This window comes from Mercurialis annua, linkage group LG6 (genome assembly GCF_937616625.2).
Source record: "Mercurialis annua linkage group LG6, ddMerAnnu1.2, whole genome shotgun sequence".
Classification (NCBI taxonomy): Eukaryota; Viridiplantae; Streptophyta; class Magnoliopsida; order Malpighiales; family Euphorbiaceae; genus Mercurialis; species Mercurialis annua.
In genome coordinates, this window is record NC_065575.1 from 34720303 (window position 1) to 34732719 (window position 12417).

A 12417-nucleotide genomic window follows, 5' to 3' on the forward strand; every position below is an offset into this window, starting at 1 on the left:
CATTAATTCTATTATTGAGTTTGACCAACTTGAGTTGATTAATGTGGTTTGACTTTTAAATATTGCAAAATTAGACTTTTGAATTGCAAAATTATGATTTTTATTTTCAAAAATACGTTTTCAAAGAATTTTTAATTTAAGTTTACAATCGATTTACTAACGGTTTAATAACAGAGAAGTTTATTATCAATTTATTATAGCCCTACTATCGGTTTATTTTAGTTTTACTATCGATTTACTAAAAAAAACAAGTTTACTATTAGTTTATTTTTTGGATTGTAAAGCCAAAGTAAATTATTGATTAGTTTATTATCAGTTTATTTTTTTAGTATTATAAACACATATACAAATTAGTTTCATTAGTTTATTTTTAGTTTAATAAAAAAATAAATTTAGTAATAGTTTATTATTAGCTCACTTAAAAAAAATTACTATTAGTTTATTTTCAGTTTGCTATTGGTTTATTTTAAGTATTGTAAATGATGGATACCGAATCCTACCATAAGTACCATGGAGCCGAGTCGCAGGAGATCCACTCTTAAACGATATCGGATTCCCGTCCAAAGGGTTAAGGCAGACGAAACCGGTGGCCGAATCTATAAGATTCGCTTCGACTGAAATATAATCTCATCACAAGGATAAAACCGAATCCCTAAGCACTCTAACAAAGCGCGTCGACCCTGAGATTCGGACAGATCATCAAATCTACAAGGAGTCTCGAATATCTTTCTTATTTAGATTAAAACTCCAACTTAGGAAGATAAACTCTAACTTAGGAAGACGAGACTATTTAGGAAGACGTTCCTAAATAGGATTCATGTCTGAATAAGGAATTATACTCCTAATCAGGGTCAAAAGCCTACTGAATAGGACTCATGTCTGAATAAGGAATTATACTCCTAATCAGGGTCAAACCCTACTAAATAGGATTCACTTTCCTATTCCAAGTCTACAAGATATACATTCAACTACTATATAAAGAGTTTGGGTATGCCTAAACACACAATTACATTCATATACTCAAAACACTACTCAAAACTCTAAACTAATTTTAGCATCGGAGACTTAATCGGACAACCACCGTCCGGTTAGCTTCTACCCTATTTTGCAGGTTAAATCACCCGGATCAGAAGGCAGACTCCATCAATAAACATGAGTAAAATTAGTTTCAATTTGTTTACGTTTAGTTTTATTGAGAAAAAAATTACAATTAGCTTATTATCAGTTTACTATCATAACTAAAAAAATATAGTAAACTATTTTGTTTAGTTTATAGTTAATATTTTTTTTATATAAAATTAGTTTTAGTTTGTTCACTTTCATTTTACCATCGGTTAATTTTAGGTTGATTTATACTATTTTTTTATGTCGGTTTACTTTTAGTTTACCAAAAGAAAGATAAATTTACTATTAGTTTATTGTCGGTTTACGATTTATAGGAAACAAACCGTAATCAAAAGTTCTAATTTTAATAAAATTCAATCTCTTATTTAAAAAATAAAAAAATAAAAAAATTTAAAATAAATCTAGCTCCTATTAGGCTGAAATTTTAGATGAATCCAATAAACTCTTTCATTAAGTCATGGATTGTGTTTTTGAATTTTTTTTCACCAAAGTCATAGACAGTATCACATTTCGTATCCATTAAACATCTTCTAAATTTTGTCATATTTTCAATTTACCATCATTTTTTTGGCCGGTGCAAACACAAATTAAGTTATTTTTCCATGTGCCCAGCATAATTTCCTCTAGATATATTGAAAAATAACTTTTGTTCTAAAAGAACGGAAAATACAGGGAACACAAAATCTAAAACAGGAAAAGAGAATAAAAGAATTGAGATGCAGGTGGACTTTTATTCATTTATTTGGATAGTTAGAATCTGGTGCTATTACATACTAGATCAGCGGTCCTACTCCTAACACAAAGACAATCAATGGCATTTATATTAATTTGGTTATACAACACAATGTCACGTTATTCGTGCAACAAACTAATAAGCCGTTAGTTATGTGTAAGAGTAAAAAAAATACTTCCTCCGTCCTAATAGAGCTGTCCACTTTAAAAAAAAAATTGTTCCAAAATTTTTGTCCATTTCTAAAAAGTAACTAACTTTTACACTCAATTCTTCTATATTACCTCTATTTTAAATCAATTGATGAGTAAATTGAAAGTAAATTGCAAGTACTATGATAAAAATAAGATTTTTTTTATAAAATCCATAAACAATAATTGATTTTCTTAAAATGTGTGATAAAAATAAAATGGACAATTTTATTAGAACAGATGGAGTAAGCAATAATTAAAAATTTACTATCACAAATGCTCATTAACTTATTACTCCATCCGTCCCAATAGAGTTGTCCACTTTATCTTTATCACACAGTTTAAGAAAAACAATTAGGCCTAATTCCTTAAAAAAACCCCACCTTGCACTTTTTCTTCGTTTATACCCTGACCTTGTAAAAACACCATTTGTACCCAATTTTGGATTTTTATGTTTCATCCCTACCCAAAAGCATTAAATTGTACTCTTTTCATTTGGAAAAGAGTTTAAAACATACTTTTTTTTTCTATTTTAAAATATACAAATAAATCCTTAAATTTAAAAATAATCAAATACATTCAAATAATTAATTATTATTTTTAATTTTATAAAATAATAAAAAAATTAAAAAAAGTTATTATTATTTTTAGTTTTTTTGTCGGAAATATTTTTTAAAAAAATTAAAAAAAAATCGGAAATATTTTTTAAAAAAATTAAAAAAAAATTATTATTATTTTTAATTTTTTTTGAAAAAGATGGTATTTTTGTACTATTAATAACATTAATATCTAATTAGTATATAAGTTAAAAATGAAGGATTGTTTTAAATTCTTTTTCAAATGAAAAGAGTACAATTTAATGCTTTTGGGTAGAGATGAAACATAAAAACTCAAAATTGGGTACAAATGGTGTTTTTACAAGGTCAGGGTATAAACGAAAAAAAAAATACAAGGTGGGGTTTTTTTAAGGAATTAAGCCAAACAATTATTGTTTATGGGTTTTGTAAATTTTTCCTTACTTTTTTTATCAGACCCTTGTTTAATATAAGACACCCTTGCAATTTACTTTAAATTTACTCATTAGTGGATTTTAAATAGGGATAATATAGGAAAATTGAATGTAACAGTTAGTTACTTTTTGAAATTAGACAAGAGGTGGACATCTCTATTGAGACGGAAGTAGGGGTGTGCATACGGTTTGAACCGAATCAAACCGACCAAATTTTTGGATTTTTTAAAAACTGAACCGAGCCGAAATTTTAGAGGAAGAAAATATTTTGAATCGAACCGAACCGATCAGTTTGGTCGGTTATTTTAGTTCGGTTTGGTTATTTCGGTTTGATTTACATGTAAAACAATCAGAAATTTTTTTATATTTAAAACCAAACCGAACCGACCGACCGAAATTTATGTCCGATTTTCAACAGAACCGAATCAAACTTATCAGTTCGGTTCGGTTTTGCACACCCCTAACGGAGAAAGTATATGACGTAATACAGCAATTGAATAGGATAAAGACTCTTTACTTTATTATAACAATTTCCTTGGAGATAATAATTCCAAAAGAATTGGGAACGTAGTAAAAATCCAAGGTCTTAATCGTCATTTAGCATGTCATGCATAATGAATCAGCACATTAAAAGAAAATAAAATTAAAAAAAAGCATAGAAAGTGGACGGCAGCAAGCAAATGCTAACGCCTATATATACTAATGGAAGAATCTTGGGCAGCTCAATCATCTCTTGGAACCAATCCAAATTCATTTTGGCATTATTCTCTCACACTTGTTTCACACTCCGGCCACCGGAATTTCTAAATAACTCACTCTTCAACAACAAATTCCGGTACTCTATTCTGTTTCTCCGGTAACTGTTTTACTACTTTTTCGTTTGGTTGTTACTCTTTTACTGTATTTGGTTGTTACTCTTTTACTTGCGACAAAATCTTTTTCTTTTCTTTTAGAAATTTGTACTTTGCATTAACCGCGTTGACTATTATCAAACTCACGAGATTTCTTGGCTATCTCTTCACTTGGCCTTAGATTTTGTTTTTTAAATTTTCTTTTAGTCAATTTTAATCGATTTTCTATTTAACTCTTGCTCTCACTACTCACTGCTCAGTCTAAGCACTTTTCAACTGATCATTTCAATTTTTTTTAAGATTCAGATTAACGTTTCTAAGGTAAATGAATTTTTTTTTATTGAATTTGAATTTTGCAGTTCCTTTTTTTTTTTTATAAATTTCAGTTCTAGAAAGCTATAGAAAACTCCGTTGACTAGAGGTTTTAGTTCACTGAATTGAGCGCTTGTGGCAGGAATTGAACTCACGATATTGAACCCATGATATATAGCAGTTTGCTATTCAGCGCTTGTATAATTTGAGTTATAACTCATTGGAATTGAATCCGTTCACTGTATTGAATCCCCACTAATTTGAATTTGAACAATTAATGGATTTTTTGTGTGAATTGAATGTGGCTTTAGTTTAGTTGTTTGTTAACTTTTCTTGCAAGCATATATTCTCATGCCGTCCTAATAAGGTTTTTTTTGGGTCTTAAATTTCAATCTCAGCAGAATCCATTCACAGGTTTAAGAGGTTCTAGTGAAGATGTTAGAAAATAAGATGGAAGTAGTTAATGTTGATGAAGTGATAGAGAAATTTGAAGCAATAACTAAGGATGTCGAAAAGGTACAAAACGAGACGCTTAAGAAGATTCTTGAAGAAAATGGATCAGCAGAGTATTTACAAAGTTTGGGTCTTAATGGAAGAACTGATCCTGAGAGTTTCAAGAATTGTATTCCTCTGTGTACTCACCAGAATTTGGAACCTTTTATTCAAAGAATCGCGGATGGTGATACTTCGCCTATTCTCACCGGAAAGCCCATCACCACTATATCTTTGAGGTACTGAGAGCTTGTGTTCTCGAGTGTTTGTGTTTTATTAATGTCGGGTAGTGATGGTTTTTCAATTCTTGGTGTTGATGATTATTGAGTTTTATTGCAGTTCTGGTACGACTCAAGGGAAGCCCAAGTTTATACCTTTCACCGATCAGTTGTTGGATAACACTCTGCAGATTTTTAGAACTTCTTTTGCCTTCCGAAATAGGTATTGAATTGAGTAATTTTCTTTGCTTGCTTGAAAAGTTTCAATTTTTTTAGTGTAGTAGTGATTTTATTGGTTGATTAGTCGTGTTGTTGATATGAGAAGGCTTATACGATGCAGAGAATTCCCTCTTGGAAATGGCAAAGCCCTAGAGTTCATTTTCAGTAGCAAGCAGGGGAAAACAAAGGGGGGCTTGGCTGTTGGTACTGCCACAACGAATCTATATCGCAATCCTTACTATAAATATGCGTTGGAGGAATTGCAGTTCAAATGTTGCAGTCCTACTGAAGTAATATTTGGATCTGACTTCCACCAATCATTATATTGCCATCTCTTGTGCGGGTTAATCTTTCGCGAAGATATTCAATTTTTGTTCTCTTCGTTTGCTCATAGCATTGTTCTTGCGTTTCGAACCTTTGAACAAGTCTGGGAAGAACTGTGTAATGACTTGCAGAGTGGAGTACTCAGCAGCCGAGTCACTTCCCCTTCCATCAGAGCAGCAATGTCTCAACTTCTTAAGCCAAATGCTCAGTTGGCTGATTTACTCCGTAACAAATGTTCAGGATTGAGTAACTGGTATGGATTGATACCAGAACTTTTTCCTAATGCCAAGTATGTCTACGGTATAATGACCGGGTCAATGGAGCCTTATTTGAAAAAACTGAGGCACTACGCGGGGGAGCTACCTTTGTTGAGTGCTGATTATGGTGCATCAGAAGGGTGGATTGGAGCAAACGTCAATCCGCTGTTGCCTCCTGAGTTGGCTACTTTTGCTGTGGTACCTGACATTGGATATTTCGAATTCATTCCTCTTAGGGACAATGGTGAGTGCATCTATACAGAGCCCAAGCCAGTGGGTCTAGCTGATGTCAAGATTGGAGAAGAGTATGAGATCATTGTTACCAATTATGCAGGTAACTAAATGTTCCACCCTTGGCATGATTCTTCTATTTTGAAATCAGACTTTAGAGTTGAGGGATTTTTACTGAATTTGGATTTTTTTCTTGTTTTAATTGATTGAGGTTTTAAAATTCATAATCCATTGCCCCATAGGATAAACAAGTGATAAAATTATTGCCCCATTAGAATTTAATCTATTAATTTCTACTCCATGTGAATTTAGAATCTAATCAACAGGTTAGTAAAAGCCACTTAATGACAATATTCTGCCCATGTGAGTACTAAAGAAATGTTTTAGCTGTGCTTACCATGCCATCATATGTTCATCAATTATAATTTATTAACTATTTTGGTCTGAGCATCACCATCGCGAAGTATTAAACTTCAGTGGTCCCATTGGTTGGGAGAATGAGATGCATGCATCTGTTTCTCTTTTTTGCTGCTAAATTTCTGTGTTTCACATTAGACAGATTTTTTTTTTTCCCACCTTACCGGGACCAGCTCTAGGTGTGTTTGTTTTATGTTCTCTATGGAAACCACAACCATAGGAAAAGGATGTTTCCTTTTTTGGATCAAGCCTCCGTGGCTGTACTAAATTGCTAATCGCGGCATTTTTTTCCGAAAGTAAACCTTTGTATTATGAATTGAATGAACATTGTCTTATGAGTGGACCACAAAAGAAAGAGAAATAGAAGTGCATTGAGCTTTTGTCAGGAGAATAGGACGTTACTCCGTTTTACCACCACTTTTTGGATATATAAAGACTGTGAATCATTAGTTGTATTTTGTGTCTAAACTGCAAATTAGAGATTGTGTTATGTTCTTTCAAGAACCATTTTTTTTTAGCTAGAATGCCCAAAAGAAACAAGACTCTTTTCTAGTTTCAGTTTTCACCTTTTGTTCTCTGGGTTAGCATTTTAACTATTTTTTAGTTCTCTTGCTTCATCTTTTAGTTCTTAATGGATTTGTCTTAAAAAAGTTATTCTGAATTGTTTCTTCCGCATGGTGGTTTTTTTAAGAAAAAGAAATATGCTTTCAAACTACACAAACAAGGAGTAGGTAGCTTAGATGTCCTGTTTCTGGAGTTATGATATGTTGTGTGTGCACAACAGGACATTACTGCATTTGTTTATCTTCATAGACTCGAGTAGTGTAGCTCTTTTCAAAGAAATGGAAAAACTATTTAATACGCGGACAGAATAAATACACATGTTTGATAAAAAAATTAGAGTCAATGTTTTATAGCAAGTGTCAATGGAATCTTAGATTGAAAATGTCTTTAGTTGGTAAATAATTGTTTAGGACCTTATAATTATTAATCATTTTGAATTATCGTTTGTACATGGCTACATGTGACACTGATTAGTTATTATCTATTTTCCATTATTGTATTCTTGATTGAAAAGCTTTGTTATTATTTTGGTTAAATTTTGATGATGATGGTAACCTGCAGGTTTGTACAGATACAGACTAGGAGATATTGTGAAGGTTATGGGGTTTCATAACAAAACCCCAGAATTGAAATTTGTGTGCAGAAGAAGCTTACTGCTAACTGTAAACATTGATAAGAACACAGAGAAAGATTTACAGTTGGCTGTGGAAGAAGCAGTGAAGCCTCTAGCTGAAGAGAAACTAGAACTTGTTGATTTCAGCAGTTTAGTGGACCGTAGTAGTGAGCCGGGTCATTACGTAATCTTCTGGGAAATTAGCGGGGAACCAACAGGGGAGGCCTTGCAAGAGTGCTGCAATTGCTTGGATAAATCTTTTATCGATGCAGGCTACGTTAGTTCGCGCAAGATCCGCAGCATTGGACCCCTTGAACTTCGAGTGGTTGATGGAGGAACCTTTCAGAAAATATTAGATCATTTTCTGGGGCTAGGTGCTGCTGTTAGCCAGTTTAAAACTCCTCGATGTATCGGTCCGTCAAACAAAATGGTGCTGCAAATCTTGAATGATAATGTTGTCAAGTCCTACTTCAGCACTGCATATTGAGTAAAAAAGTAATAATGTTTTTTTTTTTGCCAAATAAAAAGTAATAATGTGAGAACTGTGTTATATGATGTTTTTTAATAATAGTGCAGTCTACTTAGCAGCCAGTTACAACTATGCTACATAGCTACTACATCTAGAGCCCAGCTCTCAAAGTTGGGATATACCTGAAGAAACGACAGGTCGGTAATTCGATTATCGACGTCGTAGACTGTAGTTACGACGTAGTACTGCAATGAAGGTAAAAACAGACTGCGAACATTTCTTAACGTTAGATGGACAAATAGTATGTTTCAACAACTAGCAGTCAAGAAAAGGCTCTTTATAAATACTGGATTTTTTTCTAGACCGGATCACATAAATTGTTAGGGTGCTGAAAGTATATTTTCTATCTAGACAGGATCATTTTCTGTATTGTTAGGGTGCTGAAAGTACATTTTGTACACTGTAAGGGTAAAAAGAAGTGAATGCTCAAATAAAAATACGTCAAATTTAGAATGTACGGCTATCATCAGTAATTACTTCTATGTTCAACCTTTTTATTTTGGTGAATTTGATGGATTCCATAAGACCATCTCCGATAACAAACATTAAACAATAAATGATCAGATATTAATTTGATGAAAATCATCAAATTCACTCCAACAACAGTCATCAAATCCAACACTAAAAAGTCGTATATTTTTTCTATTTTTAATATTTCAAAAAAATTTAACTTTAACTTTTTATACGCTTTTTACCAATTACTCCCATAAATTTATTTTTGTTACATATTCATCCAATTAGCATATATAATATTAATTTTATTTTAAAAATAAAACGTTATCAAAATTTCTTCTATTATAAAAATGTATATTATTTAAAACTTGATTATAATAAAATTACTAAAAATAAATATAACATTAATTTATGTAATATTGTGGTAGTATGTTTCGTCTTTAAATTATCGTCTCATAAAATTATGCCCTAATCACTCAAAAACCCCTCACCTTTAAACTTTTTTTCAATTCTACCCCGACGTTGAAAATTTGTCAATTTTACCCACTTTTAAATTTTCCATTTTCAATTGTACCCCAATATTTTAATTTTTGTTAATTTTTTTACTTAAATGATGAAATCATTCAACTAATTAAGTCTAAACATGAAATTAAATTCTTTTTTATTCAAAAAAGTACAAATAAGTCCTTTATTTTTAAAAACTAACTAAAAACCATAATCAAATTAACACTAATTTAAATTCTTAATTAATTTAACTAAATTTAAATAAATTTTAAAAATATACAATTAATATATGCGAGACATGGAGAATGTTTTAAACAAATTTCCAAACGCAAAAGACGTTAATTTAATTTTTCAGGGTACAATTGAAACACAAAAATAAAAAAATAGGGTAAAATTGACAAATTTTCAACGTCAGGGTATGATTGAAAAGGGGCTAAAAGGTCGGGGTTTTTTAAGACATTAGGCCTAAAATTATTAATTTAATATTTTTATGTTTTAATTTTAATATTTTAATGAAAATATATAATTAGAGTATTTTAATATTCATGTGTCAAATTATTCCATAATAGTATAATATTATATTATTTATTTATGCTTAACTCTGTAATTAAATAAAATCTTTAGTTAAATAAAAATAAACTATAAATACCAAATTGTAAATTAAGTAAATAATAAAATATTGTGGATAGTAATCAGATGACTCGTAAAAAATCATTAGAATTGATGGAAGAGTGTGTGAAAAAGAAAAATGAGGTCTCAAATTAATTTTGATGACTAGCTTGTTAGAAAACAAGGGTCATCAAATATCAAAAATCATTACATACACTGTATTTGTTATTCTCATTTAATTATGAAATACAATACACTCCATAATTTAAATATCTCAATAAAGAAAAAAATTATTTACTTACTCTGTTTCATAAAAATGGAAGAAGCTAGTATTATTTCAGTGTTTCATAAAAATAGAAAAGATGATTATTTTAAATGGTAGATATCGACAAAATTATTAAAATATTTTAAAGTGACTTTACTTTTTAAAATCATTAATATATAATTATTCAGTTTAAAAAAATTAAAAGGTATTTCCGGAACATTATAAGGATTTAACTTTAATTAACTATTTTTAACAATATAATATTTTTGATTGTTTTTTTTTTTGTGACGAGGACTCACTCTACTGAGCCGAAACTCAATATCATTGTCAAATCCCGGAATGTGAACCGCCCGCAAGTACCTGGTAATTCTGGGTTATAATGGTCAGTAACCCAACCTCAACCACTCCATTTTTAAGAAAGGGCGTAGCCGGGGTTTGAACCCGCGATTTTTGGCGCCCAGATGACTGAGATTTAGACCACTAGACCAAATCCGTGGTGAGACGGAAAGAATAAATTTTTTGAAAAATCATAACAAGAAAGACAAGACCAATTATAAATTTGAATACTCACATGTTTGTTGAAAATATCTAATAGATATATCAGTTAAACATGTATAGATTACCATATTAAATCATTGTGAATCAATGAATCCATTATATTACTTGAATTTGGTTGTAAACCCCAAATTTTAAATAATCAGCAGATCTGTCATTTTCTTCACCCAACTTGAACTAATTATTTTTTTTTCTCTAAGACAACTTAATTAAACAACCCAAAAGTACAATATTATCCCTCTAATACTAACATTAAGCTATAATTATAAAGGGTATTTTAACGACACAAAAAATAGAAGGTGCGTGCATTGTCCCAATTAAAACTTGCCAGCTCCTTAAATTTCTAAAAAAAACTCACTATTCTTGAAAACACTTTCTTTAAAACCAAACACTAATCACAAAAACAAAACCAAACAAATGAACTCAAATCCCATGAAAACAACATTACAAGATTCCCGAGAAAATGAGAAAGAAAATGAAGAGAAAAATTTAGCTGTATGGGATTTAGGTAGTCCATTGTATGACTCATATGAGGTGGTAACACTTAGCCATCTGATCGAACGTCATCTTATGATACTTCCCTCGTTTGGATCATCAAGAATTTCAAATAATAAAATATCCCCCGATGATCATGTAGCTGTTTCCACCACTCTTGTTGTCAGCTCCGGTGCCGGAAACGGTGGCCGTGATGATCGGAGGTCTTTGGTTAAGAGTTTGAGCGGATATGTTAGGGCAAAACTGCGGAGGAACAGAAGGAATGCCGGAGATGAGAAGCCGGAGAAAGTGAAACGTAAACTTCGTCGTGGGTTTTCCGATAGGTTTGGATTTAGTCAATCAAGAAGGAATATTTTTACAGAACGAGAAGAGCTAAAATAGGTAAAAATGTAACAACAGAATCTTGATTTTCTTGTTTTAAGATTAAAATTTGTATTTCATTCTTGTTTAGTTTTATTTGTTGTTATTAAAAAAATTAAATGTCATGCACACATATGTTTGAATATATTAGATTTGAATTTTATTTTCTTTAAGTGCTTTTTTTCAAATTTTTAAGAACCGTTGTGTTTGCTATATTTTTATATACATATGGTCATTTGTTATACTTTTCAAGTGTAAAGCATTCATATTTTATTTTTGTATTATTGATGTAGATGATTTATTGGACTTTATTTATTTTTATCGCCTATTATAACGAGGATGGAAATTTTAGCACTTATGGAAAGATCAATCTGAAACCTTAAAAGAATCTATGGCTAGTGCATATGCTACTTGAACTAAAGTTTATCGGCCGTTGGATTTTTTCATTTACTTTAAAATAGAAAGAAACATATTAATGCAGGGCGCCAAGAATTTCTACCGAAAAAAAATGCGCCTAAAGTTGTTTATATTTAGCTAAATTGCTATAAATTAAGAATAATTATATAGTGAAGGCATACACAAAAATCACAAAACAGGGGTTTGCCAAATTTGTTAGAAGCACTTATCCGTCGATAATCAAACATTGCGTGTAAAAAAAATATTGGGGGTCTTTGATGTAATTACTAGGTTATTGAACTTTAATTCGACATGGATATTTTTTAATTAAAAAGTGATATGATTCGTATTTATCTCTTAAAATATCGACGAACGATCAACAAATTAAAATTCAGTAACTTCTAAAAAAGAAATCAATTTCAAATATCTTTTTTAAAATTAGACCAAATTTTAGTAACCAATGTTTTTAACTCCAGACATTGCACTAACAGAAATGACCTATAGAGACCATTGAACCTAACAAAGTCAAATATAGAGCATGTCAAAGTCAATTTATGATAAAATTAGTTCCACAAAAGAATGTCAACGACCTCATCCTTCTTCTGATTTTAGTTTACATATCATAAGTCCACGGGTTGACACTGCCATTTCTTTTGTGGATTGTCTGTCGTTTGTGCCGGCCATCGATACTATTGGTA

The 12417-nt window shown here is 30.9% G+C and overlaps 2 protein-coding genes across 7 annotated transcripts; both read left to right on the plus strand.

The window, feature by feature from the left end:
• The first annotated feature begins 3744 nt into the window (after positions 1-3744).
• LOC126687289 (jasmonoyl--L-amino acid synthetase JAR4) lies at positions 3745-8535 on the plus strand. Of its 6 annotated transcripts, none has more exons than XM_050381799.2 (5): positions 3745-3911; positions 4617-4949; positions 5050-5151; positions 5269-6062; positions 7502-8535. In XM_050381799.2, exons 2-5 carry the CDS (start codon positions 4654-4656, stop codon positions 8038-8040), a joined length of 1731 nt encoding a protein of 576 aa, XP_050237756.1. In that variant the 5' UTR covers positions 3745-3911; positions 4617-4653; the 3' UTR covers positions 8041-8535. The 6 variants fall into 6 exon arrangements, with proteins under 6 accessions (XP_050237756.1, XP_050237760.1, XP_050237757.1 ...); XM_050381803.2 differs by having other exon boundaries at positions 4620-4949; XM_050381800.2 differs by having other exon boundaries at positions 3745-3890.
• Positions 8536-10801: 2266 nt separating this feature from the next.
• Positions 10802-11491, plus strand: LOC126688161 (uncharacterized). Its single transcript, XM_050382765.2, has one exon. It carries the CDS (start codon positions 10886-10888, stop codon positions 11342-11344), a length of 459 nt encoding a protein of 152 aa, XP_050238722.1. The 5' UTR covers positions 10802-10885; the 3' UTR covers positions 11345-11491.
• Positions 11492-12417: the final 926 nt, after the last annotated feature.